General features: G+C 61.5%; 1 protein-coding gene across 2 annotated transcripts in view; it reads right to left on the reverse strand.

Annotated features, from left to right (window-relative positions):
* The window catches only part of KCNT1 (potassium sodium-activated channel subfamily T member 1), a 66,044-nt gene that overhangs the window by 42,268 nt on the left and 6,302 nt on the right, over positions 1–17,474 (reverse strand). For both annotated transcript variants that reach the window (XM_035723822.1, XM_035723825.1), the window contains exon 2: positions 12,684–12,842. In XM_035723822.1, the coding sequence (XP_035579715.1) occupies positions 12,684–12,842 (159 nt within the window). The remainder of the gene's footprint in view (positions 1–12,683; positions 12,843–17,474) is intronic.

Raw genomic sequence — 17,474 nt, forward strand, 5'->3', positions numbered from 1 at the left:
GCAGCACTTACATAAGGTTTGGTTTATTTCGAAAATGATCATCCAGTTTAGTATACGGTCCCTGGTCCCTGTGTGTGGAGGAGAGACCGCCCCCCCACAGCCACGGGGCAGTGGCCCGAGACGCCGCCTTCCCTGGCCGTGGCACACCGCGAGGAGTGTCCCAAACTGCCTGCTCCCACTGGGGCCGGACAAGCTCGAGCCCCATGGCCGCGGCGGGAGGGGTGGATGAAAACAGCAGGCTCCCTTTTCTCAAGCGCGGCCAACGCTGCTTCACCCCTACCACCCCTACCAAGAGCAGCCCTGCGGAGGGGGTGGTCACTTTGCATCTTCTGTGCCAAGAGGGCCTGGGCCGGGCAGAGGGGGAGAGGCCAGGTGGAAGTAGCCAGGCTTCTGGAGGACTGGATGGCGGGGGAATCCATCAGGGCTGAGGAAATGGGGCGGACAGGAGGAGCAGACACGGTGGGCTCCAGATCCGTTCTGGGCACTCTTCAAGGGCCTGCCGGACGCCGTCTCGTGGGGGACGGGGCGGCTGGGCTGGAGAGGGAGCTGGGAGCAGGTGAGGCCTGCAGGTGGGATGTCCACCGGTGTGAGGGCAGGTGGGAGGGCTGGCCCAGGAGCCTCCCGAACCCAGGGAGACGCAGAGGCTTCGTGAAAGGTAGTGCCGAATAACCAAAGCAGCAGGCAGAGCGCAGGCCAGGGGACCCCTAGACAGGCACCTCCCTCCACCCTCTGAAGCCAAACCTGAGGATCCATAGGACCCTGTGTGCACCCGCGGGGACCTGGGGATCCTCACCCACAGCCCCACGTTGTCCGGACGGCGGTCACTGTCGCCTGGTTGGGGCGGTGCCTGGGCTGCAGCCTGGGGCCAGCGAGCCCACGGAAAGATGCTCAACACTGCCAGTCACCAGGCAGTGCGAGTCAAAACGACAACGAGATACCACCTCGCACTCGCCGGGATGGCTGCTATCGACACACAGAAAATAAAGGTGCTGGCACAGACGTGGAGGAATGGGAACCCTGGGCTCTGTGGCTGGGAATGCGAGATGCTGCAGCCGCGGTGGCCCATCCACACCACGGACTGCCCCCCAGCCTTTCAAAGGAAGGAATCCTGACACCGGCTACTACGTGGATGAAGCCGGAGGACCCGGTGCCCAGTGAGGCCGGCCCGGCACACAGGGACCAATTCTGTATGACTGGAAACGCCCAGGAGGCCAGAGGAGTCGGACCCACAGACCCGGGGGGCGGGCTGGGGCTGCGGCTGAGGGAGGGGACAGTGTTTCACAGGGACAGTTTAGTTTGGGAAGATGAATGCATTCTGGGGATGGCTGCACAACGTGAATGTGCAGATGTCCTGAACTGTGCCCTTAGACACAGGTAAGATGGTAAATTCTGCGTTATCCGTATCACCCACAATAGAGAGAAGTCGGGGAGCACGATACAGATCCCAGCTGGAAGAGCTCTCGCTGGACCCGGCAGGGACAGCAGAGCACCAGGACGGGCAATGATTAAATCACGGTGGAGGAGTTTCCTGCCGCTGCTGTGACAGATCACCCCAAATTTAGTGCCTCAGAAAAACGCGAATTTACCATCTCATAATCCTGGGGCCCAGAGTCCCAAAATCCAAGTATGGGCAGGGCTGGTTCCTTCTGGAGGCTCCGGGGGAGTCCCCCACCTCCGCCAGTTTCTCGGGGTCCCGTCCTCACGCTGCTCTGACCTCGGCTTCAGTCCCTCCCCCTCCCTTCTCCGAGGACCCTATGACACCATGGGGCCACTGCGACGATCCAGGAGCCCCCGTCAAGAGCCTGCACCTCATCACGTCCGCGAAGTCCCTCTTACCAGCAGAGGTGACGCACCCCAGGTACCGGGGACTGGGGTGTGGGCGTGCTGGGGGACACTGCTGAATCTCTGTGACTCCACAGCTGAATACCTCGTACCCACAAGGAGGCTCAGAGAAGCAGCCCCGAGGGGTCACGGCTGAGGCTGCCAGGACACGTGCCTTGCTCCCGAAACTGGTGATTAGAGAGAGAGGACGGCGCGCGTTTTCCTGCATTTTCAGCAGCAGTTATGTGACAGGGTGTGCGCCCGGCTCCCCTCCACGGGGAGAAGCAGCCCTTGCAGAAGAGCGTGGCTAACCGAGATGCAGACAAGGCAGGTGGCAGGGCCCCGCGAGGATGCTCCTGGGGCCACAGTCCTTAGACGCACGCGGGGTCCACACGGGGCACCGGAGCAGGGCTGCGCGGCCGGCCCTAACCCAGCTATGGCAGTGGAGGGACAACCAGCCCACAAGGCCACATGGTGACCACAGTGTCACCTAAAAAGTTCTCTCACCCAAGTTCTTCGTGTTCGGTCCACGGGGCCTTCGGACCCAACAGCCAGCGTGTGAGGAAATTAGAGGCAGAGGGACGGGCTGAGGCGCCCTGGAAGGGGCAGCGGGACGCACGTGGACAACGGGACTCCCGTAGGAGAGGCCTCACGTATCAGCTGCCTTTGCTGCATAACAAGCCGCCACTGACTTCGCTGCTGCAGGCAACGCCTCACCCCACACGGTGCTGCGAGTGCAAGTCCGAGCGCAGCCTGGCTGCGTCTGTCCCCGGGGGGCTCACGAGGCTGCGGCTGTGTCAGTGGGGCTGGGCTCTCGCCTGCAGCTCATCCAGACCCCCGCGGTGGTGGGCCGGGCCCTGTTCCTGCTGGCTGCCATCTACTCTGTTCCTAAGGGCTGCCTCGCTGCTCGGCTTGCGGCCCCCCATCTGTAACACCAGGCAGGGTGTGCCAGAGGCCCCAGGCCCCAAACCTCCTCCTCCTCGGCGTCCTGCCAGAGAAAACGTCCTGCTTTCAAAGGGCTCGTGCGCAAGACGGGGCCCACCCAGAGACTCTCCTTCTGATTGACTCAGAGGTCGTGGACGTAGTCTCCTTAATTATAAGGCAGAATCCCTCTGCCGAGCAAGGAAGCAGCGCTGATGGGGCAGCTCGAACGAGGGGAACATGGGTCTCCCATCCCGGAGGCTGGACATCCCAGGCTGCGGGGGCTGGCGGGGCTGGATCTCCTTGCCTTGCCGGCGGACGTCCTCTCTGCCTGCCTCCAAATTCCACTTTATAAAAGGGCGCCAGTCATGTGGGAGCAGGGGCCCCCTTGATGACCTCATGACCTGTCATGACCCCACTTCCACACAAGGTCACCTTCTGAGGCACTGGGGGGTTGGAACCCCAACACGTGATTTTCGGAGAGACCAAGTTCAGCCGCCAACCCCGGGTAATGTGTCGCAAACCCAGGTGTGACGTCTTGTCATATTCACGGTCCTGGGCAGCCGTGGAGAACTTGGGGGGCCACACCAGGTGGGAACCATTCTGGATCACGAAGAGTCCATGGATCCGGGACACAGTGCTCCTGGTCTGAGCAAAGCAGCTGCAAGGGGCGAACTCTCCCATGGCCAGGCTGCTGCGGCTCCCCTCCCCAGACCACACCGGCCCCTCACTCCCCTCCATGCCCTCCGGAAATCCCTGGGCACCACCAGGGGCCCCCCAGCATGCAGCGTGAGTCTCGGGGAGGCCCCGTAAATGCCACTGGGAATGTGCTTCCAGGTGACAGTCGCTTCCCAGGGTGGGGCTGGCCTGGGTGCCTGGGCTGCTTGACAGCGGACACACCCCAGACAGAAACAGGGTGATTTCTCCCGATGGACACTGTCCCCCACTAATTCTGTGCATTCCAGTGTCCCATGGCGGCCGTAACGGGGACCGTTCCCTCCAGTTCTGAGCCCCGAAGCCCATGGTCAGTACCGCTGGGCTGAAACCCAGGTACCGCGGGGCTGTGCCCCCTGGAGGCTCCAGTGTCCCTTGGCTTGTGGCCACATCCCTCTGACCCCTTCCTCTGTCCTCACACGAGCTCCTCTGTGTAAAATCTCTCTCCGTCTCTCTCTTTTTTCATTTTGTGGAAAAACATACATGATGAAATTTACCACTTCAACATTCTTTGCCTCCTTCTTAGGAGGACACCTGTCACAGCACTTAGGGCCACCAGGGTACGCTCCCCATCTTAAAATCCTTACTTTGGTTCCATCTGCAAAGTCTCTGCCACCCAAGGCCACGTTCACAGGGCCCAGGGATTAGGAAGTGGACATCTTTGGAGGACTATCGTTCAGCCGATCTGAGAGGGGTCCTGGGCCCTGCCTGCCTGTCTTCCTGGGGCAGCTCCCACAGCCTGCCTGTGTGCCCCGCTCCTACCCAGAGGGTCCGGAGGAATGTGACAGGGCTGGCACGTGGGGGTGCCGACACTGTGGGGGCCACTGCCCGGCCGTGGGGCCACATCTCCCCTCACGGGCATCAGAGCCACTGCCAGGCTCGGCTAGAATCCTTGGCCACGCTCCCCTCCGGAAGGGGACACAGGGCTGGGGTCTTCTCCCTGCTCCTGGGCCCTGGTTAATTGCTCTGGAAGGGGCCCCAGGAACCAAGGACAGACTGGCCAGAGAGGCAGAGACACAGAGACAATCGGCTGCTAGTTAGCTGGGTGGGGCAGGGGCAGGGCATGCCTCTCCAGGGCCTGGGACTCTCCAGGGGCTGGATGAGGGAGCTTTCCACAGGCGGCCTCACCTCAGCTTCTCCGGCCCCCTGAGGGAGGCCGAGGAGCCCACTGAGGCTGGACTGGGGGTAGGGAGGAGGGAAGGAGCCAGCATGTGGGCCCCCAGGGGGTGAGGGTGCAGCCAGCTCAGCTCCCAGAAGGGACTCCCACCCCTAGAAAAGGCAGAGACACAGTGGGGGTTGGCCAGGGCCTTGCCAGGTTGGGGGGGCTGCCCCTGCCCAGCAGACAGCTGTGGGGAGGAGCTGGGGGCGTCTCCTTCTGTCCTCTCAGACTCCCCCTACACACCTGCACCAGGCCCCAGCCCCCTGCCCAGTGCAAACACCTTCTGCCTGCGCCCTGCTGCCCCATGGGAGCCGTGTTCCCTGCCTGCAGAGCAGCCTCCTTCCTGGGCTCTCATGGGGGTCAAGGTCACGAAGGATGCAGGGCCCCCACAGCCCCTCCTCGGGAGCCCTTGGAGCCAGGAGCCATTGTTCCTGCAGGCTGGGGGAGGCCCAGTGGGCGGGGGCCTCTTTTCCGGCACTTCCGCTTATAAGTATAGTTTCAATGGTCAACGTAGGACCTGGCCCGGAAAACACCCCAGCAAAGGACAAGCCACATTATTCACAGACTCCATCCAACCTCAGCGGGCTAAGGGTCCTACCTGACAAGGGCAGGGACCACCCTGCAGGCCCAGGCTGCCCTCCACAACCCCACGCTGGAAACTCCCTTAGTGCCCAGAGAAGGGGGCAGGGGCCGGGTCCCTAGGTCCCTGGCTTCTTGGGGCCACCTGCCCCTGCCACACTTCACCCCGTGACAGGGGTGTCAGCAGCCTGGGGCTGCCATAAGGTGCCACAAACTGGGGACAGGGGGCTAAGATAACAGGAATTCATTTTCTGCCAGTTTTGAGGCCACAAGTCCAAAATCAAGGTGTGGGCAGAGCCACACTCCCTCTGGAAGTTCCAGGGGAGGGTCCTTCTTGCCTCTCCTAGCTCCTGGGGCCCTGCTCCTGGCTTGAGGCCATGTCCCCGCAGTCTCTGCCCTTGTCTTCTCTTCTCTAGGGATACTCGTCACCAGGCTCAGCACCCACCCTAACTTAGAATCATGTCACCTTGACAGCTTTATGGTAATCACAGCTGCAAAGACTCTATTTCCAAAAAAGATTGGGTGCACAGGCTCCATGTAAGCATGCCTTCTGGGGGGGCTCTTTCCAAGCACTGTAGGGGTCTGGGGTGCTTTCTGCAGCTCCGCTCCTCCTGAAGCTCCCCTAATTAGCTGTGGGACCCTGGACAGGTCCCTTTGCTGTGGGGCTGCCTCCATTCAGCCAGGGGTGCACGTCCAGCCAGGAGGGGAGGTGGGAAGCTCCAAGCAGGCTCTCTCTCCAGTTTCTCCTGGGACGCCCTCAAAGCTTAAGGAATGTGAAGTCAGGGGCGCCTGGGTGGCTCAGTTGGTTAAGCGACTGCCCTCGGTTCAGGTCATGATCCTGGAGTCCCGGGATCGAGTCCCGCATCGGGCTCCCTGCTCAGTGGGGAGTCTGCTTCTCCCTCTGACCCTCCCCCGTCTCATGCTCTATCTCATTCTCTCTCTCAAATAAATAAATAAATAAATCTTAAAAAAAAAAAAAAGGAATGTGAAGTCAAAGCAGCTTAATCCCTGCCACTGCTTTCATAGCGTTTAACTCACTGCCCTAAGCCTGCCATGGGCTGAATACATGTGTGTCCCCCCAGCTTCCTATGTTGAAGCTCTAGCCCCCAGTGTGATGCTGTTGGGGGGACCCTGGGGGTGACTGGGGTTAGCTAAGGTCACAGAGCTCCCTCCGTCTATCCATCACACGAAGACACCATGAGAAGGTGGCTGTAAACTGGAACGGGGGCCGTCAGCAGGACCCCACTCTGCTGGCATCCTGACTTCAGACCTCCAGCCGCCAGAACGCTGAGAGATCAGGGTCTGTTAATTTAAGCTGCCTGGTCTACGGTGTTTTGTTACGCAGCCTGAGCTGACTGTGGCACGGCCTGAACGCTACCGCCTCCCCGCTTCGTTCCGGATGGGTGTGAGGCGGGATGGTCCACCCATGATACAGTTACAGCACTAAGCGGTACGTCATGGGAAGCGCATCAGGCACCAAAGGGAATTACGATTTGGAAACCAAAACTGATCATGGTTTTCGTGACCCTGGAGGATCCTGGCTGCCCCCTTGCTGGGGGTCCGTGCCGTACTCTGCACTAATTCAGGAGAAACTGAATTCTGAGTCAGGCACACGCGTCTCTAGATGCAGGCTTAGAGGCCAAGGTGCACGCTGCCCTGCAGAGCCCAGGGCCAGGATGGGGAGCACGGCTCCCGGGGGACACCCAGTTCCCCAACTTGGGGACTCCCAGACACATCCGGGCAAGGGCAGGGGGGCCAGGAGTGCCGGCACATGGACTGAGGCCCCCCCCCCCACCAGCTCCCAGAAGATGGAGCGGTGTGCCCAGTCTACAAATACACACGCAGGGCCCAGGGCCCCGCTGACCCACCTTGGCACATGCGTGCCTGCGCCCCTCCACCTCTACCTGCTTCTCTTGTCCCTCTGTTGTCCCTTTACTCTCCACCTGCCTGCTGCAAACCTTCCTGGGCTGGGGGGCCCCAGTCCCCAGAACCCCCACTTGGAGGAAGGCACCACCTAGCCCCCAGGAGCTCAGCTTCCACAGGGGTCACCTGCCCTTCTCTCTACCCACCCTGGCCACCTCTCAGGCCCTTGTTCCCTGTGGGGGACCTCAGGTGACACGGGGAACAGAATCAGATAGCCCAGGCCTGCTCACAGTGCAGTGGGGGAGACACAGGCGATGAGCCCTGGACCCCAAAGGTGACTGGAAAAATCACAAATTTTACTCCCTTAAAGCTCCTTGCAGCTCCTGGAATTTGCCAGAACCTGGCACCAACCCCAGGCTTTTCCTTGATTCGATCACATAGGCAGCGCAGAAGCTAGTCCCAGACAGATCCCTGGAGAAGCAGCCTCGTGGCGTCCAGCATCAGCTCCTGGGGCCCACACGCCAGCACCCTGGCCACGCTCTGATGGCATAAAGCCAGAAACCGCCCAGACCGTGCGTGGGGGCAGAAGGGCCTCAGGGTTCAGACGGGATAGAGCTGCAGCAAGCACAGGGATTTTGGGTCTGAGCCAGGGAAGGAGGGAGGCAGACTGGGAGTCCGTCAAAGAGGCCAGTGTGTCAGCAGGCTGGTGCCCAGGGGGCAGAAACAGCTGCCCCAGGGGGTGACGGAATATGCAGGTGTGGCTGCTCTGGATGAACAGGGTCTCCAGGGGCAGATGAAGGCTTTGGCTTTAACCCCATGCCCCGCTCCTGCCCGGACCAATCCTATTGTGCAGGAGGTGAAGGTGGCAAGAGACCCTCAACCTGGCCTGGGCCCCCACCAGCCTGGGCCCTGGCTATTTCCCCGGCTAGCTGTGTCCTCCGAGGCCTGTGGGTTTGCAATGGACACAGGCCACTAGCCAGGGCAGGGCAGGGAGAAGGTGCTGGGGCAGAGCTGGGGTCCCACCTTGTCCCACCCTGACTATTGGGGCCACCGGCCCAGCCCCACCCATGAGTCAAGGCACAGAGCAGAAGGCCGGCCCCAGGAGGCCTGCGTCCAGCCGCCCCACGCAGGGAGGACCCAGGTGAAGCAGTGAGCTCCTCTGGTGCCAAGCCAACCGCTCTTTGAGCCTGGCAGGCGCAGGTGGGGGCACGTCCACGGTCCATGGTCACCCTCTACCGTGACAGGGCCCTCTATGCTCATCAGTCCGCAGGGAACCCCCACGTGCAAGACTCGGGCCAGCCTGTTGTCCCCATGGCTTCCCTCACAGCCTCCGATCTTCCCTGAACACCCATCCAAAGGAGAGATCCCTGCCGGCACTTGCCCTCTGGGGCTCTCGGGAGGGTCCTGGGTCTTGTGCCAGTGAGCAAGGATAGCATCCCCCTCTGAACCCTGCACATCTACAGGAGGCCCTCGTCCCACATCTGCTGGAGCCCTGGGTGGAGGAAGAGAGGGGAAGGGCAGGCTGTCGGGGTCTAACCCTGCCACACCGAGCTACGTCTGAGCTTGGTGGCATCTCTGGTGAGGCTTGGTAACACCCACCTATTAACAGTTACAGCTGAGTGGCCCTGAGGGCAGCACTGTTCCCAAGACCCCCTACTGCTGGGGGGCCTGATCCCCTTCTGCTCAGTGGAGGGAGGGGGGCCATAGGGAGGGGCATGCTTCCTGCAGAGACCCCAGCCCTGCTCGCTCCTCCCTGCACCCAGTCCGGGTTTGAGGGTCCCCAGTGGACCGAGAGCTGAGGAGTCCTTGCCCCAGGGGCCACGGCTGTCAGTCACCCCCCTGCTGGGCTGGCAGGGGTCTGTGCTCGAGTCCCTGCCCCACCATGCCCCCGCAGCGAAGGACTGCCTATCTTCCCGCTTCCAAGCTTGTTGTGTGAAATAATATTTGGCATTGCTCAATGCCACAGAAACAAGTCAGGCTCCGTCCTCTTGTCAGAGGAGTGAAGGCAAACAGCCAAATGGGGTCCTTCTGGGTGTCTTTCTGACCCCGGAGGCCTGGCCTCTGCGTTCTTCTTGCAGCAGGCCGGTGCTCCCCGCCCAAACCCCAGAGTCCCCGAGAGCCTTGACCCCTGGATGCTTCTAAGGGTCCACCCATCCTCCACTCAGATGCCTGGGGAGAGGGGAGGGCGCCGGCCCTGACACCGTCTCCAACTGTCCGTCCCCCTGTTGCCCCGCTGGGCTGGCTCCTGGCGTGGCAGGCAGCTGTGGGAAGCAGGTGGTCCAGGGCGTGCAGGCCAGGAGGTGGCCACATTCCAGGCCCTTTGTCCTCACCTGAGGCTCTCCCCACCCCAGCCTTTCCCACAATTCTGCTCCTTGCAGGGGACAAGGCGGTGGTGTCCCCGTGTCCCCCTGTACCTCAGGGCACAGAGCCCACCTGCATCTTCCTGAGCCTGGGGGTGCGCGGGGCTGAAAGCCTCCCATCTGTGTTACAGGAGAAGGTGGAGAAAGACTTAGGATGACAAAAGCCCCCACCTGTGTCGATGTCTCATCACAGTGTCGGTTTGCGGGGTGACTGGAGCTGTCAGCAGCCCTTCCAGGAGGAGGGTTCATGGCTGGAGGGGCCCTGCAGCCTCCAGCTGTGAAGGAGACCCTCAGACCCCTAAGTCTGTCCCCCCAGGACCATGGTGCCACGTGCTCAGGTGCCCAGGTGCACAGGACAGTCAGCTGTGGAGGTGGGGGGAGGGGGGCAGGGCCTCCTTGAGCCGCTCCTGGGCTCCTGGGCTCCTGGGCTCCTGTGCACAGGGCCAGGGAGCTGCCCTGAGGTGGGGCAGGGAGTCCTGAGCCCCAGGCCTTGCACGGCCCAGGTGCACTTCTGCGGAGAGCCCTGCTCCCTGGGACCCCAAGGCCTGGCCCCAACGGGCAGTGGTGAAGGTCGCCCCGAGACCTCAGCTGCCCCTGGAAGGTCTGTGAGCTCTGGCTCTGCCCTTCTCTCCGGCCCGGCCCCCCCAGGAGGGGCCGAAGCAGCCTCCTTGGCCCACGTGGGCCGAGTCCCTCCCACCCTCCAAGGCCACAGCGCGTGAGGCTGCAGTGACTCATTGCTGGTGGCTTTATTTCTCCAGAGAGCAGGAAGCCCACAGCCCTGCCCGCCCACTCACAGCCTGCCAAGAGTCAGGGCAGCAGCACCCCCGCTCACCCCACGGAGCCTGCCCTGGTGCCTGGGGGCTGCAGGGGGAGGGTTGGGGGGGAAGGGCTCCAGGATAACGCTGCTGATGGTGTGTGGGGTCCTCCCGAGCCCCCAGCCTCATGGTGCATGGGGACAGGCTGCAGCCCCAGGACCCCATGCCAGCCCCCTGCCCCCTGAAACATCCTTACGAGGTCTCTATACATGCAGAAGGGGTCCTGCCAAGCTGGGCAGAAGCCTGCCTCCATCCTCCACTTTGGGAATCAGTGATGGGGGGGGCACAGGCACTGAGGATGACAAGGGGACGGGGGCAGAGGCTCTGGGGGCCCATGTCACAGGCATCCAGGAGGGGAGCGCCAACAGTCAGGCTTCCCCGGCTCCTCCTCCCTGAGCTTGGGGTATCAGCTCAGAGCCCAGGCCGGGCCTCCCTCTGTGTGCGTCTTAGGGATAGGGGTCTCAGGTGATCTCAGCTGCCCCTGCCCCCGACACCATCCCTGTTTCCAGCTCTGCTGGCCCCAATAAGACCTAGCAGCACAGCCTGGGAGCATGAGGGGTTCATGAGAGGGACAAGGCCACACCTGAGCCAAAGAGGTTTGAAAACAGAGAAGCTCTTCTGACTGGGCTCCTGGTACAGTGTCTGGCAGGGGATAGAAAAAAGGCTCCCCCCAGCTGGCTGCTCCTCGAACCCTGGGCAGCCAGCACCGAGCCTCACAGGCTCCCCTCCGGCCCCCAGGCGAGCAGGCGTAGCATCACCTGGAACCCGGCTGGAGATTGCAAACCAGCAGCCCCCACCCCCCCCAACCTGGGAGCCCCTTGGACCCTCCAAGGGCCAGCCACCTCCACCCAGGCCCCGTGCCTCCTCTCTGGGGTGAGCAGGGAGAAGACCTCTGCCATCCACTCCTGAAAGCAGAGCAATGTGTAGCTCTAATTATATCAACTGCTGACACTGGCATTTATCAGCACATCCCGAGGCCCCGGGCCTACTTGGGGCGACAGACGCCATTCCTGCCCACATTGGAAAAATCTCTGGGGCTGCTGTTCGCAAGACTTCACCGAGTCCCAGGGGAGTAGGCGCTGAGGGGCTGGTGCTGCCTTAGAAGATGCTCAGCACATGGGTTCGACTCAGGAAAGCCCCAGCCCTGCCCTGCCTTCCAGGAGGGCAGGAGGGCCCCGGCCACACACAGGATCTTCCTGAGCCCTCTGCCTCCCCAGAGTGAGGTGACACTCTTTTCCAGCATGTGCTCTCGGCGGGGCTTACTTATTATTAAAACTCGCAGTCCGACAACAGGAAGTAGGGTTCAGAACGCCCCTCTGCTGAACTCGCAACCTCAACTGTGGGCGGGCAAGCGCTGTGAGCTCAGCTCTCCTCCCGATTCGAACGCAAGCAGACATGGTGGGGTCTGGTAGGATGCTCTGCTTTGGGAGGTGGGCACAGCGGTCTTGAAAGCCCTTTCCACAAGCTTCGGCAGCTCCTCACCATCCTTACGCACTGACCTCGTTCACAAATGTGACTTTTACCAGCTGCAGCTTCAGCAAAGGATCATCCCGAGGGCTCAGGCTGCTTCCCAACCATTTCAACCAGCGTGCGCCATGTGCCGATGGGAACGACTGCACTGTAGGTGGGGGCCACTGGACCTCGGCCCAGCCAGTCTCGGGCTGGGTAGGGGAAGAACCTCCAGGTGCCCAGGGCCATTGAGGGCTGCTCAGCACACAAGGCAAGGAGAACCGGCTCCTTCCCAAGCCCCACAGGCTCTGGCCCCGCTGAGCCCCTGCACTCGCCTTCCCTGGTTCCCTGGCGGGCGGAAAAGCACCTCCCCTGAGGCTGACAGAGCTTAAGTGCCGGGTGTTTACCCAAGACAGCTATTTGGGGAAAAGGCAGAGAAAAGCAACATTTCTTCCAGCTTCCTGCCAGCTTCCTTTGCATATGAATTATTCCCAAGAGCTGGTTCTGCTGGTCTCTTACCGAAATACACTTTTGCTTTTCTCCAGCCAGGACAATTTGAGGTGAGGGAACATTGTCACCCTCTGTAAGGAACCACGACAGAAGCTTGAAAAACACTCCCTCAGCTAAGAATAAATGGCCCCAGCCAGAGTCTGGAGGACACCAGCCTTCAGCGAGACTCCCGGGCTCCGCCACGGGCTTGCTTCCGGCCCTGGCCTTGTCCCCCAAATCAGCAGAGCTTTCAGTGGGGCTGGGGGCCGCCGCACGCCCGGGGAGGCCAGGCCCAGGGAGCGGTCTTTGGGAGGACCCCCCAGCACAGAGCTCCCCGTCCCATCCCCCGGGCCCCTTCCCGGAAGGAAGACGCTTCCCCCCTCGCCCAGCCCCCCGCCGAAACTTCCCCCGCCCGGAAGCCCAGGAAACCCGGGAAAGTTGAAGGGCAGCGGGCGGTGCACTGGCCTTCAGCACCGCGGACAGCTCTGAGAACGCGGTGACCCCCGCCCCTACCTGTCGTCGTTCTGGAAGGACTGGTCTCCCAGCAGCAGGTCCCTGAAGCGGTACCGCGGTGGCAAGGGCAGCACCTCCGTGTCCAGGTCGCTCATCTTGAAGCTGGCGGTGTCCGGGCGCACGCCGTCCCCGTGGCCGCCGTCCTCGCCGCTGGGCTGCCTGCGGGCACACACCAGCGCCCCCTCAGCCCGCGCCCGCGCTGCACCCGCGCCCCCCACAGCCCCGCCTCCCGCAGACCCCCGCCCGCGGGGTCAGCTGAGAGCCATCCCCGGTCGGCATTCCCAAGTGCCCCCCAACACCCCCCCGCCCCCCCCCCCCCCGCCCAGCTGGGTCAGCCACGCACAGGTGCAGCCCTCCCCCCCTGCACCCACTGCCCCTCCCCCCTGCATCCCCCTCCCCTTCCAAAGACCCCTGCCTGATCAGCCCAGAGCAGCACCCCCCTACTCTGGCTGCACCCCACAGTCCCCCCTCTCTCCCCAGCCCTGCCTCCTGCAGGGCCCGGTCACTCAGTGCAGGCCTCCCACCCTCACTGGCCTGCCCCCAGCAGCCCCACCCTGCCTGCCAGGCCTGTGGCTGCTGGGATGCACGACACCTGCCTGGGGCTCACTCCAGAGCACACAGGGGAAGGTTTGTCAAGGCCATTTCAGGGCCATGAAGCCCTCCCAGCGGCCCCCTCCACAATCCTTCTGCTAAGGCTGCCTGCTCAGCTTTCCTCCAGGTCCAGAACACCTGTCTTTGACCCAAAGACCTCCTTCCAGACCCTCAGGCTCCTGGGGAGGGGGATGCCTGACCAGACTTAAGAAGAGGTCTTTGTCCTCGGCTTCCCTGGGGCCAAGTGGCTTGTCTCAGAGCAGCACCTAGGAGGGAGTGTCGTTGGGGGCAGGCAGGGTCCCTTTGCGCCCCAGATCTGACCTCGGCGGTGTCAGCAGGATTCTGAGACCACAGAGACCCCTGCCCCTATCACCTGAGTTGAAGAGACCTGGATAGGCTGGAACAGGGGATTGGGGGCCAGACTAGGCAAACTGAGGGGGTCCCTGGTGGTCTTCAGCTTTTTGAGGAGCAAGCATGTGTCTTCCAGGGCTTCTGGCCCTTTCTTGTCCCCATCGCCACATCGAAGTGAGTTTTGGCTAGTTACCCACGATATGAGTGGGGGTAGGTACCAGCAGAGCCACCCCGGGCTCCTGGCCTTCTGGGGCAGCAGCTCCCAAAGCCCTGTGCACATTAGCCCTCTCTGCTCTCCAGGCGAGAGGGTCACTAGCCGCCCCATTGAGCCCCATAACCCCATAACAGTACAGTGGCACCTGACCCAGCAGGGCAGCTGCGCATCTCTTAATGGGATACCTTGGGGACACGCATCCCCGTGGCACAGATGTGCAAACAGAGACCCAGGCTCCCGACCTCAACCAGCGCCCTGCACTCCTGGTCCTCTGGCACCGGCTGGCCTTCTAGGTGAGTCCAGCCCCAGCTAACCCCTTGGTGTTGCTTCCCAGGCAGCCCATGACGGGATGCTTGGGAGAAAGCAGGAATCCTCCCCTCGCAGCCCCCACCTCCTGGGCTCACCCTCGCCAGGCTCCTCTAAGAGTCAAGACCCTCAGGAGGGCAGCACATCAGCTGTGATTCTTTAGAGTGAGTGGGTTCTGGGCTGGGCCTCCTGGGAGAGCAGAAGGAGCTGGGAGACGGTGTCTTCCATCTTAGCAGGCCCTTTCCCTGTTCTAAAGCCTGACTGGCAGGAAAGTGCAGAAGGACGCAGGGGCTGGACTTAGTCTCCAGGCAGGCACAGGAGTCTGCTGACCACACTCTGCTCCCTGAGCTGGAAAAGGCTGTGCCCAGAGGCTGGGAGCGGCACTCACCTGGAGCACGATATCCACGCAAGTGCCGGGCAGGCGGGCGGGCGCCTAGAAGCTCTCCTCTTTCCTCAAACCCGGAGGGGCAGGCACGTTCCCTGAGCCCCCAGCGAGGGCCCCTCCCACGCTCCCTGTCCCCTGGACATGCAACAGGGGGGTCTCGGCACCCCCATCCCACAGGTGTCAGAGCTGCTCAAGGACTGTCCCAGGCCAAAGCTGCAAGTGGCAGGCGCAGGCCTGACACGCCCGCGTGCTATTTTCCCAGGTTACAAGGTCAACCCTGAGGATCTGGCAGCGTTTGAAAAATAACATTTTCCTAATTGCATCAGTGTGGCTGCATGTTTTTCCTTAGTCATAAGCTGGCTGGGCTGTGGGGAGGCGCGGGCAGGCAGGAGAACCACGTGGCCAGAGGCTAGGGGCTGTAACTTCTCGATTTTGCCCCTCTCTCACTGAAAGTCCCGAGAGACTGCCGGCTCCCCAGGCATGGCTGCCCCTGATTCCTTCCCTGGTGTGAGCTGCTTTGGGTTTTCTCTCTGTCCCAGCTTCAAGGCCCAGAGCTGGCAGGGTCTGTGGAAGAGCTCAGAGGGTGGAAGCTACAGGGGGCTTCCAGGGGGGACACAGGTGGGGGGGGACAGGAAGTGCATCAGGAGCTGGAAGGCCTGGCCCCATACCCCTGGGGCAGGCGATAAAGGCGTGCTGCCCTTCATCCCTGATGGTGCCACTGGGACACTGGACACGCGAATGAGTGAACGGACACCCCACAGGCCTCCTGGTATCCTGCCTTTGTTTTCCCAGCAGAGCTGAAAGCCCAGGGCCATTTGTTGTGCTAGCTGAGGGCCGGGGCCCCCGGGGTCTCCTGGAAAGGTGCCTGTGGCTGAGCCACGCTCCCCGAGGCATTGGGGTCTGGTTGAGATCTCTCCCTAAGCCCCAAGGCATGTGTCCCTGAGAGCTTCCAGCACATGGGAGTGGCGTGCTGTTCCCCCGACCCTGCTACAGCTGAGGTGGTCCGGGTGGGGCAGGAACAGGACCCCGGCTTGGCTGCCCAGACACAGTGTACTTCCTGTTCCCTTCTCCCCACCTGACCTGAGGGAGCTAGGGAGGAAGTCTGGGAAGCCCGAGACCATGCTGGTTATCTTTCCATCTCCTGTGACAGCCGCACCAAAGGACTGCTGATGTCTACACGAACTGTGTGCTCTGGTGGCCCAAGGAAGGCATCCATGGGCCCAGCCCTCACGTGCCCTCAGGACAAGATGGGGAGTCCCCTCTGTGGGACCTGCCAACCCTTGGAACCAGGGCAGAGCATCCCCCCTGCCCCCGGGCAGGGCGGGGGGCATCCCTGCTCCTCCTGGGGACTCTCAGGGCCCGTGGACACAAACGCATGAGGCCCAGGTGGCAGCCGAGGGTCCTAAGGACTCGAGCGTGGTTCAGGCCTGTCCCATCAGTTCACACTGGGAGCCCCAGGGGAGTCACCAGCCCTCTCTGAGCCTCAGCTTCCTCATCTGTAAGTGAGGGTGCCTTCCATCCTCCTAGGTTGGTTGCAAAGGGCTAAGAAGGTGAGTGTGAGACATTTGGCATAACCCCTGGCACAAGACGGCTTAGTCTGCATCAGTGTTTAATTCTGGACTGGCTGGCCAGTATTTGGCCAAGTTCCGGGGGATAAAGGCTCTGACTCCAAGCGTCCCTGGGATGTCCAACCCCCCCATCCTGCCCTCTCCAGGTCAGCTGGAGGCCCCTTTGGGGAGCTGGGATTTGTGATGCTGACCTGTGGGATCCAGCCGGAGAGGCCAGGGATGGGAGTGGATGTGTGCAGCCTGGCGCACAGCAAGAGAAGTCCCCCTCAGCAGTCCAGTGCATGCGTAATCATGTGCCCTGAGCCTCCAACCCCGTGGGAGGGAGAGCCTCGGCAGCACTGCGGGGTGGTGGCATGGGTCCTGAAAACAAACTGCATGGAGCCAGGACTCACTATGTCTATCATCTGAGATAAGGACCCATGGGCTCATGGAGCCTGAGGAGCTTCACTGAGGTCCTGAAGCTTAGGAAGAGGCCACCAGGGTGGGGAGCCAGGTTGGCCTGATGCTGAAGCCTTCCTATTTAGCAGCAGATGTGCTTGCTGCCTTTGGGTGGTGAGGGGAACTCCCGAGAGCCAGGGATTTCTGCTTCTCTGTCCTGCTCGCATCCACCCCCTTGGTGCTCAAAGAGTCAGTCGGCAGGACTATGGGAAGGTAAATAGTCAAAGACCTGCTCCGCCCACCAAAGGCACCAGGCCCTAACGGTTTTACACTCAAGTCTGCCCCCTCAGTCGAACTGCTCCAGAGCCCAGGAAGAAGTGGAAGCTCCTCTGCTTATTTCCCAAGGCTGGCCCAAACCCGTCACTGAAATCACACCCACACAGAACCAACGCGGACATTAGACTGTCTCTCTGAAGACTCTACGTACAAACAGCTTGAATAAACTGTTAGCGAATGGATCCAGTAGCCTATTAACATTGCAAGGACAAAATCAAATAGAGTTTATCTAAAATAAGTGCAATGTACTTCATTCTACTAAGCAATTCAAGGAGGAAATCCATTTGGGTTACACCGGCAGATATGGAAGAAAATATTTGTTAAGAATCAAAATCCACTGATATCTCAGACGTAAGAAGAAACAGCCCCATCTTAATTAACAAGAGGAATCTTCCAGAAATCGAGGCCAACATGGGGATGCCAGTCTGCCCACCATGAAGGGAGTCCTGGCCGGCCCACAAGACAAAGAAAAGAGCGAGAAGAACAAAGCTGAAAAGAAATGTGCACAGCTGTAATGGACAGAACCACCACTCGCCTAGAAAACCCGAGACAATCGACTGAGAAACTATTAGAACAAATGAAAGCATCTAATAACCGGGCCCCACCTGAGCGCATCCCACAAGCCAGGAGCGGGAACAATAACACAGTGGCAAGCGTCTCGG

This window comes from Zalophus californianus, chromosome 13 (genome assembly GCF_009762305.2).
Source record: "Zalophus californianus isolate mZalCal1 chromosome 13, mZalCal1.pri.v2, whole genome shotgun sequence".
Taxonomy (NCBI): domain Eukaryota; kingdom Metazoa; phylum Chordata; class Mammalia; order Carnivora; family Otariidae; genus Zalophus; species Zalophus californianus.